Source organism: Sinocyclocheilus anshuiensis, unplaced genomic scaffold, assembly GCF_001515605.1.
Source record: "Sinocyclocheilus anshuiensis isolate Anshui unplaced genomic scaffold, SAMN03320099.WGS_v1.1 scaffold283, whole genome shotgun sequence".
In the NCBI taxonomy this organism is placed as follows: Eukaryota; Metazoa; Chordata; class Actinopteri; order Cypriniformes; family Cyprinidae; genus Sinocyclocheilus; species Sinocyclocheilus anshuiensis.
In genome coordinates, this window is record NW_015549605.1 from 3069510 (window position 1) to 3087845 (window position 18336).

Here is an 18336-nt window from a genome sequence, read left to right on the forward strand (position 1 = left end):
ACATGAACCAAAAAAAAAAAAAACTATGATGCTATATTAATTTCTAAATGTATTAATTAATCAAAAATGGGTAAATGCAGTAAAAACGTGGTAATAAAACTTTTAACAAATTTTTCGCATTCACTCATTAAAAGTTGCTGATCAGATACAATATTACCATATTATGACATTTTGTTGGTGTACAGTCATCTGTTGTGAGACTTTGCTGCCTGAACATAATGCTAAATGAATGTATCGACGGTGAACAGAAGGAAAGCGCCAGCGTTCCACTGTACATCTGCTTTCTCCTTTGATTAACGAACAGTACAGCATCTGTGGCAGAAGCAGATGAGGTGTATCTCATATCTGTTGCGCTGTGTGCCGCCCACATTTGACTCACAGGCAGTTCGAGATGGTGGTGCCGACCGAAGACTCTGTCATTACGGAGATGACGTCCACCCTGAGGGACTGGGGAGCCATGTGGAAGCAGCTCTTTGTGGTAAATACTGTTTGGGCGAACACAGCAGTCCGCCCACAGCCAGACGCTGGCTTCGTGAACTCTGGGTGCACAGACGCTGTCGGGCGGAATATATTATTTGTATTTAAGCTTTTGTTGCGGGGGGGGGAACTGTTTTTGAATTATTTTTACACCAGGTCATTATATTTGAGTGCTACAGCAATATAAACTCCTTATTAAAGCTGTATCATCAACACTTCACGTTTATCTTTCCCTGCTTTTGTTTATCCCCATAGAAAAATGAAGGAGATCTGTTTCACAGACTGTGGCATGTGATGAATGAGATTTTGGACCTCAGGCGGCAGGTTTTGGTGGGTCACCTGACCCACGACCGCATGAGGGACGTCAAACAGCACATCACGGCACGTCTGGACTGGGGCAACGAGTGAGTACGGTATCACCTGTGTGATGTGTTAAAGCAACAAGGTTAATCACAAAACACCTGTCGCAAACATGTTCAGGTCATATTTCACACAAATATGAAAGAAACGTAGGCGAAATCTCAAAATCTAGCTCCACATAAGAGTTTATTAAACATCAGATAACGTGATTTATGCGAATATGAATTATATTGTATTCTTCATGATGAGATTGAAGCCTATGACCATTAAGTTTTTTTTTTTTGCATTTGCATTTATTTTTTGTGACAGTTAAACGTATTTGAATTCAAATTCCTTTTACCGTAATTCAACAAAACTTGTAATTGTTTTTACTGTAACTAAAGTTAAATATTGTTAATTGTTAAAATATTGAAATATTGTTAAAATTTCCTACTGTTTAAAAGACTAGGGTTGGTAAGGTTGTTTAATGTTTTTGATAGAAGTCTCTAATGCGTAGCAAGACTGCATTCATTTTATTTAAATCTTGATATATTATTGTGATTTAAAATAATTTTCTTTATTAATGTATTTTTAAATGTCATTTATTCTTGTGATGCAAAGCTGAATTTTCAGCTGAATTTTCTCCAGTCTACAGTGTCACCTGATCCTTCAGAAATCATTCTAATATGGTTCTCAAGACACATTTCTTATAATTATCAATGTTGAAAACAGTTGTGCTACTTAATATTTTTGTTAAAAAATACATTTTTTTAAATAAATACACATTATTATAAATAGAAAGTTTAAAAGAGCAGTTTTTTGTAATAGAAATCATTTGTGTAAAAAAAAATCGTACTAACCTCAAACTTTTGAACAGTAGTGTAAGTATAAAGTTAAATATTTATATATCTTGGTATTATTTGTTGTACTGTATATATGTTATGCTTGTTTAAAGAGAAGTAAATTAATTAATTCCAGTAATTATAATCTAATGATAATTACCACAGAGAATATTGCAAATTACATAAATACTCACACTCGTGCAAAATATCTGGACATATGGGCCTAAATGTTCTTCATTTTTTCTGTGAAATATACATTCTTATTTAATTATTGTGATTTTTGGGGGCCTAAAATGTGTCCCAGACTTTTGTTTGTGAGATTAATTTCTTCCATGAGATTTTGTCCTAACCGGCAGTCATAAGCAGTAGGATATTGTTTTTTTGCTTGGTTTGTAATTCTGCAGTGTTTTGTTCGGTATCCCCGTCCACAGCGAAAACTCAAAATCCAGCTTCACGCAACAGTTTATTAAAAGCCAGATACTTACGGATTGGTTTTGATTGTGTGTAGCGTTTTCACTTGCAAGATACGGTGAAACATGTTGGACACAGTCTAGTAATGCTGTGTTATTTCCATCTTTCACAGGCAGCTGGGTTTGGACCTGGTACCCAGGAGGGAGTTCAGCATGGTGGACCCGGATGAAATCAGCATCACCGAGCTCTACCGTCTGGTACGTCTGTTTTCCTGCCTGCCCACAACAGCTGCATTCCTCAGTCTATCAAAGATTTCTCTCCATCCCCGATTTAGCCACTTAATCCCATTCTGTTAAACGCAAGAGGCCCGCGATGAAAGCCTCACGCACTCCCATCAGCTCGAGTAACAGGCCCCTTGGGGAAAATGACAGTAATTCTGAACCGCACAGACAAGATACGCCGCAGAAAATTACAGCCGTCATGGATGTGGAAGTCTGGTCACCGGCTGGAGGATTGTTGACAGCGGGGAGTCTCTACTGTGATATAATTGAGTTATGTGGAGCATTACCTCAGCTAAACGTGACCTGAAGTGTCCCAGTACTGTGTAATGTAATGTAATAACCCTCCGCTGGCAGCCGGACTCCATTACCGCACCCTGTCTCTGTGGTTTATGTGGCGCTTTTTGCCATCAGCTGCATATGCGATGAAACGCGAGGCGGATGTTTGCAACCTGCTAATTGCTGACGGCCAAAAAAATCATTTGAACTCAAAAGTTATCACAGCTTTATTAACCGATCTTGTTTAAACCTAGAACTGCTGTTTATGATGAATGACTGTCGAAGCTAAAAAAGGAAGTTCTTGGCAGTCGTTATTGATTTATTTGGGTTATTTTGAGCTATGATGGTCTAGTTTAGCTGGGATTGAATAGCAGGCGTTTGGTGTGTGTTTAGACTGAGCTCATTACCTGTGACACATACCCAGAGTGCTGTGATGAATAGTGTGGGAGTGAATCAGGTCACACAGTCGCACCACACAAACTGTGAGATTGAGAGTGGGAAAACATGGCTAGAACTAAAAATGCACAGTAAATTGGACTATCTGTATCAGCCAATATTATTTTTTATTTATCAGTCTGATTTAGTCAATTTTAGAACCAGATATCATGAATGATTCCTTGTTGGTTTGGTTTGTTTGGCTTGGTTGATTATTCATGATAATTATTACCCCCCCCCCACACACATTATCAGAGCACAGGTGGTCTTTGTTTGGAGTTCTTGATGTGAAAGTAAGCGGTTTAGAATCCAGAACCTTCCGTGATCTGACCTGGCCTGCCAAACAAGGAATAAAGTCTTTATTGAAATTCCAGTGCTTTATCTTTTTAGCCTATTCATTCCCATTAAAACTCTGTTATTTGAGCTTCTGTTAACATCATTTCTCGCAAAGGAGGAACTACTGCTCTCTTTGATTGATTGATTTTTTTCTTCCTTTATTAATGTACTTCAATACCTTTGTTTTTACTCGTACAACACCTTACAGTAAGTTAAAATCTAATTTGTGGATGCACTTAAAGTATTTACCCTTTATTATACATGTACATGTAAACATTTGTTTTAAACTCGTATAATATTTTTTTTATTGTTTATTAATTATTGTATCATTTTATAAAGTATTATAATTATTTAAATATTTTTTTCATAATTATAAGTTGTATAAAGTATAATACTATTACAGTACTATTATTATTATTATTATTATTTAAAATAATTATTTCATAATTGTAACAGTTGTATGAATAAAAAATATTTTATTACATAAAGTAGAATTTTTTATTTTATTTTATTTTGGATTATTTGCCTTTTTACATACCATAATTATTTTACATGTGTTAGCGTCTCATTAAATGCATTACCTTATAATACACCATTATTTATAATTTATTACATGAATTATTACATTATTATGTTCATGCATTTATTTTATTTTGATGCAATTTAATTATCTACCCTTTTACATACCCTAATTATTTTACATGTGTTAGCATTTTATTAAATGCATTATTTTAAAATGTTATTATTTATTATTATTGTTATTTATTACATTATTATGTTCATGCATTTAAAAACTATTAATATAGCTTTTTCTATAATTGCAAACATTTCATTGCAAATTCCTCCTTTTCTGTTTTGCTGGGGTTTGTGGGTAATATATTAGCCAAAAAAACAAAACAAATTGCCACAATCAGCACACCACTGACATACTGTTTTTAACATATCTTGGGACACATTAATCCTAATGACTGTCTATTTACTTGAATAGTTGCTTGCAAAACTTCCAATGCTAATTATCTGCGAAATTCTTAAAGGCCACATGCCATTTTTTTTGTTTAATTGGTTGCTATCATAATAACTTTATCATAATAAGTATGATAATAAATGAAAGTGTCCATTAGTGTTTGTCTCTGTGGTCTTTATGAATACACACAGATAGAGCATATGCACTGCCCATTAGCCTTTTTATATTTCACATCACGCCTGTTCACACCTCAGTGTCCTCACACAGAGATGTGTGATCAGAATGTTGTGCGGTTCAACGAATCTACACATCCAATAGATGATGCTCCCATGTGAGAAGTGTGTTTGTTACACAACAACGGTGTGAATGCGCACTTAAAATAAGCATGTGTGCAGTGATGTGCATGTGAATGTGAGTGCGTGTGCATTTGACATTGCACTCTATGGTGTCATTGCAAAGAAAGGAGCATATTAACTGAAACAAATTAGATTTGGCTGGCTGTAAAGCAGTCGTGCTGTGAACATGGAGCCGCTGGAATTCAATGGAATATTCAGTGGATTTCTGAAGATGTTATGCACAGCTTTTCCTGCTTTTCTTGGTGTTAAAAAAGAGAAACACAATGCAAAGTTAGATCTTTACATGCATTGTGTTGCTGGGTCACTTTTATGTCTTGCTTTATTGAAAAATGGATGCATCACATGTAATGATCTGTGTGTGTTTGGATGGATAGATGGAGAATCGGCACAGAAAGAAGGAAACTCCGACTCCTGTCAGCACACATCACCTGTTTGTCCATCTGAAGAGTCTGATGAGCTCAAACCTGGGTGAAGAGCTGGAGGTCTTCTTCTTCATCTATGATAGTCGAGAGAACAAACCGCTCAGGTGAGCGTCTAACCAATCATTTATACATGCTTATAAATGTATTAAAATGTAGATTTACACTCGTACACAACTGTTCAAATGTTTGGGGTCAGTAAGTTTTTAAAAATGTTTTTGAAAGACGTCTCTTATTCTCACCAAGGCTGCATTTATTTGATCAAAAATACAGTAAAAGTAGTAATATTAAAAAGTAGTAAAATATGAATACAATTTAAAATAACTGTTATACATTTGAATATATTTTTAAATGTAATTTATTTCTGTGATGCAAAGCAGAAATGTCAGCATCATTACTCCAGTCTTCAGTGTCACATGATCCTTCAGAAATCATTCTAATATGCTGATTTGATGCTCAAGAAACATTTCTTTCAATTTCTTTCAACATTGAAGGATTCTTGAGGATTCTTTAATGAATAGAAAGTTCAAAATAACAGCTTTTTTAATGGAAGCCTGTTTCCGCTACAGAATAAAAAAAATTAAAAAGGTAATCGAGACTTTTGCCTACTTCTGACTTTTTCTTACGAAAGTGACATTTTTTTCTTGCAATTCTGAGTTTGTATTTAACAATTCTGAGAAAAAAATTGCAAGATATAAATTAAAAATTCAGATTTTATTTTATTGCAATTCTGACCTTTTCTTAGAATTATGAGTTTACATCTTGCAGTTTAGATTTTTTCTTCCCGCCATGGAATAAAAAATTAAAAAGGTAATTTCGACTTTTTATCTCACAATTCTGACTTTTTTCCTGCAGTTGCGAGTTTATATCTCACATTTGTTTCTTTGTATCACGCAATTCTGCATTTATATCTCACAATTCTCAATTCTATAAACTCTATTAAAAATGTCTGAATTGTGAGATAAAAACTCGCAGTTAAAATTTATTTATTTATTTTTAATCCCGTGGCCTAAACAAGCTTTCATAGCGATATTATAATAAAAAGTCTTCCTTTTGTGGAAAAATATCCTATTTGTATCCAGGATGTGCTCGTCAATCACAACCTCATTATGTGTACTTCCTCCTGTGTTTGTTCCTGGCTGCTGCCAGACAGATGAAAAACAAATAAACAGTTTTCATCAGGGAAACACACCTGCAGTGGAGGCTGTGAGAGTCTACAGACGGTTGTGTGTGTACCTGTTTATCTCATCTAATGGTTAATGACAGACTGTAACTGTCTCAGCAGCTGCTCGCTGGCGTTTGCTCACATTGTCTCAGTGTTTTCCCTCTGTCCCTCTGTTCATTTATTGAGTTTTTTCCCTCAGTCCCCTGTCTGTAGTCTTGAAGGAGAATATTAATGTGGCTCTGATCCATCACCGATTTCCCTACCTGCTTAGTTGGCTGGTTTCCAGTTAATTATTCATCTTTTTTGTTTTGTTTCTTTTTGTTTGTTAAATGGACTGGAGGCTCCTGTTTTTTCAGCCTCTGCCAGACTCGCCTGCGGCTTCAAATCTGCTCAATGTCCATCCTGACAGCTCCTGTGGATTTAATCACACTGCTGACCAGATTCCCCAGAATCACTAGGGCTGCATCCCAATTTGAATATTTTACTCTAAATGCATTTAATGTGCTGTTACAGACATTACTGCACAGTGCACATTACTGACAATAGTACAGACTTCTGAGTATGGAATGAACATCTACATTTATGCATTTAACATTAATATTTGGAGATATACCATGTTGTTGCATACTAGTATTACTTTTGTTTATTTATAACATTTCATTTTTATTTCTACTTGTCTGTAATTTAGCATCTTGCTAAATTAACTCTTTTAAATTATTACTTTTAGGCTAGTAGTCTATTTTTTATTCTACTTTTTAAAAATTTAAATCATATTATTATATTAATTTATTATTATGTTAATTTATTATATACAGTTTTCTTCTTATAATAATAATTTCTAATAAAGTATATTTGTATCATATAATATTAATGTATTATTTTTATATACTATTTTATTATTATTATTTAAAATTGTTTATTTTTTATAATACATTTTATTTTTATTTTATTATAATTATACAGAATATTTGTATCATAATATATTAATTTATTATTTTTCTGTACAATTTTATTATTATTTATAATGCATTGTAAAAATAAACAAAAAGGGTTTCTAATTTACAAACTAAAAGATAAATTCTTATTTTATTTTTCTTTTATTTTATTTTAATTTTGTATCATATTATATTCATGTATTATTTCATATACTATTTTATTTTTATTTTTATTTTTTATAATAAGTTTTTAAAAAATAAACAAAAATTGTTTTCTAATTCACAAACTAAAAGTTGAATTCTAATTATATTTTATTTTATTTTATTATTATTATTATTTTTTTTACATGTTCTGATCCTGCAGCATTTCTTTGGCTGGAGTGATTCAGTATCAGTCCTGGTGTTAGGCAGCTCATGTTACCAGTTATACCCATTTCGTCTAGCAGCGCACGGACAGCGAGTGCTGTTACAAAAAGCCAAGGATGCTGTTTGTATTCATTTTTCTTTAGACAGTCTGAGCGCTGCAACCAAAAGCCCCTTGTGTCAGTGTGTGAAGTGTGTGAGAAAGCATCTATCTGTGTTTCACTTCATTTCTGCCACAGGATGTGTACAAAGTGCTGATTGACAGCCTTCTGGGTAACGGCTCCCCCTCTGTTCCCACGGGAGCGTTTTGTGGCATGGTTAATATATCCACTCAGACATACAGGGATCACTTTTCCGGCCGTGTCGATTTATCCAGATTTATCCGGAGGGAGACGGGGGCTCGTATCGGGTCCCATTTGAACTTGTCGTGTTACAATCCCTGGCATCAAGGGAGGAAATATCAAATTCTGGGGTGAGAGGGAAAGAAAGCCGCCCATCTGTGTGTTATGGAAATGTTGGCGTGATATCTGCCGATAGCAATATCCCAGTGTCCACAGATGCCTCTTCAGAAAGCCATCGCAGCCCTGCAGCTGCATGTCAAAGGCCAAAACAGCCTTTGTGCTCCTGCCTCTGGTGATGGGACGCTGGGATCGCAACAATGCACAGTTAATTACATGGTGTTTGTGTGAAGGTCCGGTTTAATACAAGTCCGTGCATGAATGTGTGCGTATCCTGAGTGGATTGTGCGTTGTGATTGGCCGAATACCTCAAGCATGTGACGGAAATGTTACGCCTAGGGATGCACCGAAATGAAAATTATTAACCAAAGTCAAACAAAATGAAACACTGGGCCGAAGACCGAATACCGAACATGGTTTTTCGCATTTTTTCCCCCATGTAGGCCTATTTTGCCATTTGTTTTTCACCATTGCATAAATTAAATAGCCAAAATGTGCTTTTTAAATAAAAAATCAATTACAAAACAATTTAAAAATATTTACTTAACACTGACTGAACATTTTTTAACATTCTTGCAGACATTATACCATCAAAGCAAAATGTAACTTAAAATGAATAAGTTAGTAAAATAGCCTAATATTTTTGGGCCATTTTTGAGACTTGAATCAGGCATGTATTTTTTACTGTACAAATAAAGGCAGCCTTGCTGAGCAGAAGAGAGTTATTTTAAAACATTAGAATATATTACAGATCCCAATTTGAACACTGTGTGTGAATGTTATAATAAATGTATTAATAGAGCTGTTGTAGGGTAATTATTATTATCTTGCTTTTTATTTTATTTTACAGAACAACAGTAAAATTACAATACTGTTATTTATGAATGTTGATGGAGTTGTTGAATGTTGTTATGAATGTTGATGGATGCTTTTATTTTGGCAGAAACCCACAGGAAGATCTCAGTGCTTCTTTTTGTTAACAACAGCATGCAGCTTTATAAATTATTCTCATTACGAATTTGGGAAGATGTTTGTCGCACGTATCACAATGTCACATGCCTTTAAAAAAATTAACAAAAATGTTACTGAGCAACTGACGAGTAACAAGTTCAGCGCAGATTTTCCTTTGAACCCTGGCGCCGCGAGCTCGTGCAGCGCTGTCAGAATACATGCAATTCGTGCGTGCATTAGAAAATATAACATTCTGCAGTTTATTTACTAATCGTTTGAGGCAATTTCAATCATCATACCTAGCCACCAGCATTAGCCACCTCTTCTTCTCATTGGAGACGTGATGCAGCACTAAACAGTCTTTTGCTGTCGGTGCTTAGTGCTTGTAATGATTTCTGCGTCTTTCTCTGATAGTTTTAAATACTTTCACACTGCCGACATGTTTGCTGCATTAGTGTGTGCCTCTATTTGATCGCGTTAGTCATTGTTCGGTACATATTATTCGGCTTTTTCACTTATTCGGTCGAACACCGAAAGAGATTTTTTTGCTATTTTTGGCCAAATAATTTTGTTTTGCCGAAAATTGGGTCCATCCCTAGTTACGCCCCTTACCATACTGTGATGCCGTGTCCCGGCCGGAGCGACGAGACAAAAACATTAAAACCCATTATAAACGAGGCATTTGTTGCATCCAGTGGGGACATAATTACGGATTATAATGACTTATACTGTCTTTTTACACGTTGCGTTGCATCGCGCCGCGTAAGCATAAAACCATGTCTGCATTTGTGATCGGAGAAATGACAAACAACAAGCGCTACTCTACACTGACCAAAACTCGCGTTTGAATCGTCAGTGGCAAATTCTTTATTCAGAACAGCCGGCATTGTAGTCTACTCTTCCAGGATCAGGAAACAGTCCTCCATAAAATGTGCTGGACACATCTGAATATTTGGGTTGAACTGTTCTGGAACAGTGTTGTAAATACAACTTAACCACTGATTTCTAGTCGTGTCCTCTTTTGGAAGGCCAAACAAAGTAGTTTCGCTTTCACAACGAAACACACGGCGGCCTTGAGTGAGGGGAGGCCGGCGGGCTTGAGAACGGCGCGGCCGGCGGGCTTGCGGCAACCACATGTGACGACCCCGGGCTGGACTCCGCTTCGTCCACGGTGAAAGCCAATCCGGCGATCCGCAGCACGAAATTGATGTATTTCCTCAGCGACTAGCACGGATCAGCTCCAGACATGACGAAGCGGATATCGTGCTCTTTTGGAAGGCCAACCAAAGTAGTTTCGCTTTCACAACGAAACACACAGCACCTTCACGACATGGCGGCGGCGGCAACAATACTACAGCGAGCATTGTGTTTGCTGTGCCAAAAATGATACATGAAAAATGCAATTACTTGAGAGCTATGTGTTTTTAAACAGCAGAATAAACTCATTGTATAAACTGAAAGCATTTCTCTTGTTCACTCTCTTTGTTTTACAGTGAAAGGTTCTTTGTTAAACTCAATAAAAACGGTCTGCCCAAGTTTCCCGAGAAGACTGAAAGACAATGCACACTTTTTGTGGTGAGTGTTGAGATGAAATCACTGCCAGAGTAATCATGCAGAGTGATCTGTGCTGATTAACTGTCGCTGATGTTTTATTCAGGATCTGGGCAGCGGCGACCTGAGGAAAGACGTGTATATTGTGGTACACATCATTAGGATTGGTAAAAGCCGATATTTCTCCACTGAATAATTACTGATGCCAAAGAGCCTGCAGGCGTGTGATGAGCACTGATTGTTTTGTGTGTGTGTGTGTGTGTGTGTATGTATGTGTGTGTGTAGGGAGGATGGGTGCAGGAGAGAAGAAGAACACGTGTAATGTGCAGTACAGACGTCCGTCCGGCTGTGCTGTGGTCAGCATCGCTGATCTTCTCACTGCTGACTCCAAAGATGACCACCTGCTGAAGGTCTATGCGTAAGTGACCCTACACACACACACACACACACACACACAAACAAACCGCATAACACCTCAGGACCATGAAATCAACCAAATCTGACTTCCTGGCATCAGACTTACTCTTTACCCTGATTGGTCAGATTAGATGAGGTTGCCTAGTCAACGTCATGTTCATGCTCAATAATCTTCTTCTATGAATATAAGGGAGTTTAAAAAGTGTGATGTCCAGAAAAAAATTACATTTGCCATGAAAATAATTTTGGATGATGACATTTCACAAAGATGTGAAAAAAAAAGTAATGTACTGAACAAATCATAAATTTTATTCATTTCATTTCAAACAGTCAGCCAGTGATTTTATTCAGAAAGCTTAAGGATTTGTTAAGTAAATTATTAACATGAAAACTTTGAGGGTTTGGATATAGAAAATTGTATGTGCATTTTTCTTTATACATAAAATTTATCTCCTTTTAAATATGACTACATTTTTTTTTATCTTTTGTAAAAGGTTTAACCCAGTTTGTGCCATGAAAACAGTATTTGATGATAACATGGTATGAAACACCAACATAAATAAATAAAGGTGTTTAAAGTCAAAATAATTATAAAAATTAAAAAATATAAATATTATAATTCTACAATTTAAAAAAAAATCGAAAAATTTGAATTCTAATAAATTCTATTTTCCATTTAATAAAGATAATCAGCCAAAAACATTATTCAGAAAGCTTTCTAAAGAATTTTAGTCATTTGTCAACAGGAAAACTTTTTTAATCTTTGTTTTTTTTTATCTCGAGTAGACACTCTTTATATATAAAATTTGTCATTTTAAATGACGAAAATTCTTTTTATCTTTTTAAAACCAGATTTAATTGCCATGAAAATAGTCTTAGATTAGTTTTGTTTAATTTAATTTAAATTATTTATTATTTTATTTTTTGTTTTGTTTTGGGTAGCAAATGTCACTACTTAATAACTTTCCTTAAGAAAAACAAAGTTGTCTTTGTCCTTATTTTTATAGCTTATTTTCTCTATTCCACAATCAGATTTCAGGATGTTTTCTGTGTTAATGCAGATTTTTGTATGCAATAAAGTATAATGGTTGTAATCTAAAGAGTTGGTACCTGAAATACAAATGGAAATCTGTCTCTACGATCTGTAATATTGTGGCCTACTTTGCACTGGACGGCAGACAGATGTGTTTGGCTCTAGAACTTTGGTTCACTCACACATTATCAGCTGGCTCGTGTCCAGTCCTTCAGGCTGTTAATGTGATTGCTGTTCTTTATATCTGTGTGTCTCTGTGATTGAATCCAGTGCTCTGATTGTCCTTGTTTTTTTGCAGCTGCAACACAGAGAGCGACTGGAGTCAAATCCACGACAACATCATTAAGAAAGTCAACTCCAGATACAACCTCTCAGGATCCAACACAGGTAATGAAGCTGTCCCAATTCAATTACTGAAAACTATTTTCATAAATGGGGATGAAATTACCATTAATATAAGTCTGCCCACATTTACATATCAGAGTTTATTTTAATGTCCAGTGACTTGGTTACATGAAAAGAGGTTAGCCAATCATTTAAGAGGTCATTTGCATATATTCTTAAAGATACAGTAACAGCCTTCTTTGTTGTTAAGGTCAGAGAGAGGCTGGAAAATGGTCATGAAAACCCCAGTTAAGACTGTTTTAGGTGCATGAAACTTTGATAAACATTATAAATGGACTTCAGGGAAAGTAAAACCTTCAAAAGTGTATTTTCCCCTTAAATTAAATACCCCCATTTTCAGCATAATGCTTGTGTACGCGGTTCGCCAGCAGTGGTATCTGGCGGTGTTATAAAGATGCTCGGCTCTCCCTGAAACCTCATTTGCATGATGACTCGAAGTTAATAATTTTAGATCTGAAGAAGCATAAGAAGACCCTTAGGGTGGCTTATCCAAACAGCTACACATGGTAATAAATTTCATTCTGGCAGGGAAAAAAAGATATGCACATAAAGAAGCACAAGCATCCAGATGGTAGATTTGCAGCTTTTTTGCGTTTTCTGCGTTTTCTGTGAAGAGCTGGTAATTGTACGCAGCACCTCCACATCCGTTGTTGAATAATCATATCGCAAAAGCAGGGAATACATTCATTATGATGACTGTCTCATAGTCATTTATTCACCAAACAATGAACAGTAATGCTCACAAAAGATGCATCTTGCTAAATTTCAGATTTTATCCAAATGAACGAAGATATGATTTCTGCTAATGTATGAAATTATTCAATGCAGGTTTGTTAAACGCCTGCTCATGCAGTGGAAATGAGATCACATCCTTACTGTGATACACACTCATCAGCTGTGATGTTTCTATTAGATTAATCTCTACCACATCAGTTACGCTGAGCAGAACAAAGAAACAGCTTTATCAGGACCTTATTAAACATTATGATAATGGGCTGAAAATAAATTAACTGTACTTGGACTGTAATTATAGAGCAATGTTACATTAGAGAGCTCTGAATATGTATAGTACTTGTCAAAAAATCTCAATTTTGTTCATTTAGAGCCAATTTAATTGAATTAAATTATATTAAATTTAATTGAATTGCATTTAATGATTTAATTTAATTAATTTAACTAATTGAATGATTTTTATTTTTTATTTTTTTATTTAATGTTATTTTATTATTATTTTTATTTAAAATGTTGTCTTAATTGGAGCCAATCTGAAAGGGCTTAGCATTTTAATTTAATTTATATTTTATAATTAATTTTCCTGTATTTAAACCTAATTTTATTTGATTAACATTTTTAAGAAAAATATTGCCTTAATTGGAGTCAATCTTAAAGGGTTTCACAATTTAATTTAATTTAATTTAATTTAAAAATAAATTACTTTTTAAATTTATTTTATTTACATTTTTATAAAAAAATAAATTACTTTTTAAATTTATTTTATTTACATTTTTATTACAAATAAAAAAATTGCATTATTTTTTTATTATTAAAAATTGCCTTGATTTTATACTTAACCTTGATATCCATAAATGCATCTTACTTATACAGTGACTTAAATATTTTATACATTATACATTCAAATCATTTGCATAGAACATTTTATTAATCATTGTCTTCTAATTGCTGAGAAGTAAATACATGCTAGTAACGTAACATTTCTATTTGGGTAGGTTTAGATTGGCTTAGTTCCCATGTGCACGCTCTGAATCTGTCTGTGTGATTAATGGAGACGTTGTGCGAGCTCAGTAATTGAATAATTCTCCAATAGTACTCCTCTGACCCTGTGCCATCAAACAGCGATTATACAACATAAAGCCGTTGCCATTGAGTATGTGCCAGATGAGGTTTATGATCAACCTCGGCGCTGCTTCAGAACATCATTAAGAGCTGCAGGAGCACAGACCCTGATGCATGTTTGCTTAATCATTTTACCGTCATGTACCGATGGCCTATTGGATTGTTTTCCATCCTTAGCGGCCCAGTTTTTCAAAGCTCAGCAAAACTCAGACCTGACTGCTCAGACGACAAGAAAAACATTGGAAAACAGGTTAAAAATTGTTATATTTAAAATAGTTTAGTCATATTTTGATTTAGTTTTTTTTCCACTTTTAAATTTAAAGAAAATGTTGAATTTAAATAATTTCATAATAAAAAAAGATTTTTTACATATTTAATTTAATATTTATTTTAATTTCAAGTAACTAAAATACTTTCAATAATTGTAGTGGTTGTTTTTATCTATGTTTTATGGTTTGAACTGTAATAACGCTGTAAGGAGAAGATTTCCTGTAAAGTTGCAGACGGTACTTGGCATGGATCATCTAATTTATTTTCATGTGGTTAGAAATTTTACAAGAGGCAGTCCTGGGCTGATAATGTTTTTTTCGGTACATCACATCACTTTCACATCATTACATGTGAATATTCATTACCATTGTCACAAAAGAAGCGCAGTTTATCCAAATGCAAACCACTCAGATATTAACCAGAATCACTGCCAAAACTCTTCTGGACAGAATACAATTAGGCAAAATTGACATTTATCACAACCTCTCAAAACAAGTGAGTCGAGTGTGGGAGGATTATTATATTCAGAGCTTTCTAATGAATATTCATGTGCTCTCCAATGAATATAGTGAATATTCATCATGTGCAGGTGCAAAGTTTTCTCAGTGTCGGTCTGTTGGGTAAAAGTCCATTCATTAAGTGATTGATTCAAGAAAGCTGTGAATAATCATTTGTAATTAGCTCATATTATGCTGTGTTTGTTGGAAAATTAATATGAGTTTGGATGTGTGTGTTCAATCCAGGTCTGGCGGTGGCGCTTCAGTTGCTGCATGGCGACATCGAGCAGCTGCGGAGAGAATACATGGTGCTCTTCACCAGAGGAGTGTCCATTACCAAAAAACTAGGCTTCTCTGATGTCATCATGCCAGGTGAAAATCATTTTTGCTTAAAAATCAACATATGCTTTGCTTGTATGCTTATATACACAACCATTCAAATGTCTGGGGTTTGGAAGTTTTTAAATGTTTTTAAAATAAATCTACTTTATGCTCACCAAGGCTGCATTGATTTGATTAAAAATACAGTAAAAACAATAATAATGTGAAATATTATTACAATTTTAAATACTTGTTTTCTGTTTGAATGTATTTGAAGATGTAATTTATTTGTGTTGCAAAGCTGAATTTCCAGCATCATTACTCCAGTCTTCAGAGTCACATGATCCTTCAGAAATCATTCTAATATGCTGATTTAGTGTTAAAGTAACATTTATTATTATTATCAATGCTGAAAACAGTTGTGCTGCTTCATATTTTTGGAAATCCTAATATATTTTTAGGATTCTTTGATAAATACAAAGCTTAAAAGAAAAGCATTTGTTTGAAATAGAAATACATTTGTAACATTATAAAAGTTACTTTTGATCAATTTAATGCATCCTTGCTGAATAAAACTATTATTATTATTTTTAAATAAAATTTTACTGACTTTTGAATGGTAGTGTAACTTTAAGAAATAAAATGACATATTAAGCTGAGATTACATTCTCTGTAATATGACTTATGTAAACATTTGACTATCAGCATAAAGTCTGGTCCACTAAATAAATTAATAAATGAGTAGTGTTTTGGCAAGCTATCAATATTAAACATCTGCAGTGCACAAAATGCATTAAAAAACTGAATTTGTATCTTCACCATTTAAAATTACTTAAAATAATTGATAACAAATCACCTCCTCCATAAATCTCTAATTGTAGACTGCAGAAATTTTCTCCAAACTAACAAAATTATGCGAAAATATGTGTATAAGTTGAGATTTAAGTTTATTATATTCGGTAATATCCAAGCATGCTCAAGAAAATAAATTAGATATTTATTTAGAATTTAGAGTTTAAAAAAATATAATTATTTAGAGTTTATTTTCTCAAATAAAACTTTTGATGCTGTATAATTTAGCCTCACTCTACTTTGATCTTCTTTCCCATCAGACTGATAAAATTCAGTGTACCTTGACTCCCATGAATTCCACAAAGCCAACCAATCAGACTCTAACTTGCAAGTGCGAGAAGCTCTCGCCATTATTGTGTGCGGCATTCGTCAGGCAGTCTGTGTGCGTCTGAGGCTATTTTCTCCTTCCGTCTTTCCATTACTGACCCAGATGTTTTGGTTGCACAAGCAGTCTGTCTGCTGCCTCCTGGATGAATGTGCCGTCGCTGGCAGTAACCGTGCCTTATGGCTGCCCGATTTATTATTAGTTCTTTGCTGTAGGCTGATCTTCTCTTTTTTCTCAGTGTGTGTTCACATTTAGTCAAGTTTCCATCTTCCAGGAAACTCACTTTGATTTTTTTCTGATTGTTGCTACAGCAACTGTTATTTGGCCATTAGTTGGCATGACTACTGGTTTGAATTTGGGTCTTGAAATAGGACTGCAAGCACTTAAATGCATTACACACACATACAGGAACCCACACTTCCTCTGCTCGGTGGCACAAGTTCTTTGTCCCCTTCGTTTGCATGCTTTAAAAACGTGACCTGCAGCTCACAGTGCATTTTAAAACCATGCTGCATGGGACAAAGCATGCAACTGTGCATGCATCTACATATATCTTTAGTGTCAGGAAATGGACCTGTGCTTGTTTCCTCGACATGAGTGATACATCATATAAATGTTGATTACCTACTTTTGGCCATAACATTTGCATTTGCACCAATGTGAAAATGTGCATGCAGAGCTGTTGAGGTGAGGGTGTCGAAGCACGGGTGGACCATGAAAAATTGCAATTTGTGAGCATGTAAATACACTTCCTGTGTGATAGAGAATGTGTTCATTTGTTAGCGGCCTTATCTGTGAGTCACAGGATGCACCTGCTGAGGACATTTGGGAGAGATTAACTTTGTGTTCGTTCTCTTCTGTCATAATCATGATAAAACTTTCCATGTTTTATCATTAGCTCATGGTGCTACACCTGAAGTGTATAGTATTAAACCTGCAACATTTTCAAATCAGGCAGTTTGTTGAGGAGAGATGTGTTTTTGCGTTTCTGTTCATTCGATGTGAAGTGCCTTTTCATTCCAGAATCAATTAGACTTCCAGAAACATGAGAAAAAGCTTGAGTCTTATTGGTCTGTGGGTTTTTCTGCTGAGCAAACAGCATAAAAATCAATGTACATGGTAAAAAGTCGTTTGATTTTTTTTCACCGTCTGTGTGAAGGCATCCATTGGGACTTATGGTTTCATTTTAACATTGAAAATCCATGCTAGAAATGCACTCTTGGTGCAAATCTTGATAAGGGTTCTGGATTGCAAACAGTTGTAGGTTCGATCCCATTTGAAGGTGATTTAAGACCTTAGTCACTGATCAAAGCATTTAACCCATAGTTACTCTAGAGTAGAAACTAAATAGTTAAACTGGTTTTTATTCAAAATTGTATAATAAAAAATAAATAAAACGCATATATTTATATAATTTATTATATTACTGACAAGCCAATCTCTGCTCTCCCAATTTGTTGTTAAATTTTGATTCAACACCATTTTTTTCACATATCTTGTTCTCTTGAAGGTGAGATGAGAAACGATCTCTACATAACGCTGGAGAAGGGCGAGTTCGAGAAGGGAGGAAAGAGCGTGGCGAGGAATGTAGAGGTCACCGTCTACGCGCTGGACACCAAGCTCATCTAAATCTTGCATATAGTTTTCTCACAGTCATGGCTGACAAACAGCCATCGAGGTGGAGCGGTGAGCGGTGAGAGGTTTTCCGTATCCTCTCACACTCAGTCTGTGCCGACTGTGTCTCTCTGCAGGGGTTTGTGGTTTGTGGCCCGGGCGAGCCGCGCGGCGACGAGTATCACACCT

At 35.0% G+C, this 18336-nt stretch overlaps 1 protein-coding gene across 1 annotated transcript in view; it reads left to right on the forward strand.

The window, feature by feature from the left end:
• The window catches only part of LOC107658732 (dedicator of cytokinesis protein 4-like), a 117769-nt gene that overhangs the window by 49041 nt on the left and 50392 nt on the right, over positions 1-18336 (forward strand). Inside the window, exons 5-14 of the mRNA XM_016447384.1 lie at positions 382-478; positions 733-881; positions 2242-2326; positions 5092-5243; positions 10502-10583; positions 10666-10726; positions 10845-10977; positions 12308-12396; positions 15282-15407; positions 18044-18142. Coding sequence (XP_016302870.1) covers positions 382-478; positions 733-881; positions 2242-2326; positions 5092-5243; positions 10502-10583; positions 10666-10726; positions 10845-10977; positions 12308-12396; positions 15282-15407; positions 18044-18142 — 1073 coding nt within the window. The remainder of the gene's footprint in view (positions 1-381; positions 479-732; positions 882-2241; positions 2327-5091; positions 5244-10501; positions 10584-10665; positions 10727-10844; positions 10978-12307; positions 12397-15281; positions 15408-18043; positions 18143-18336) is intronic.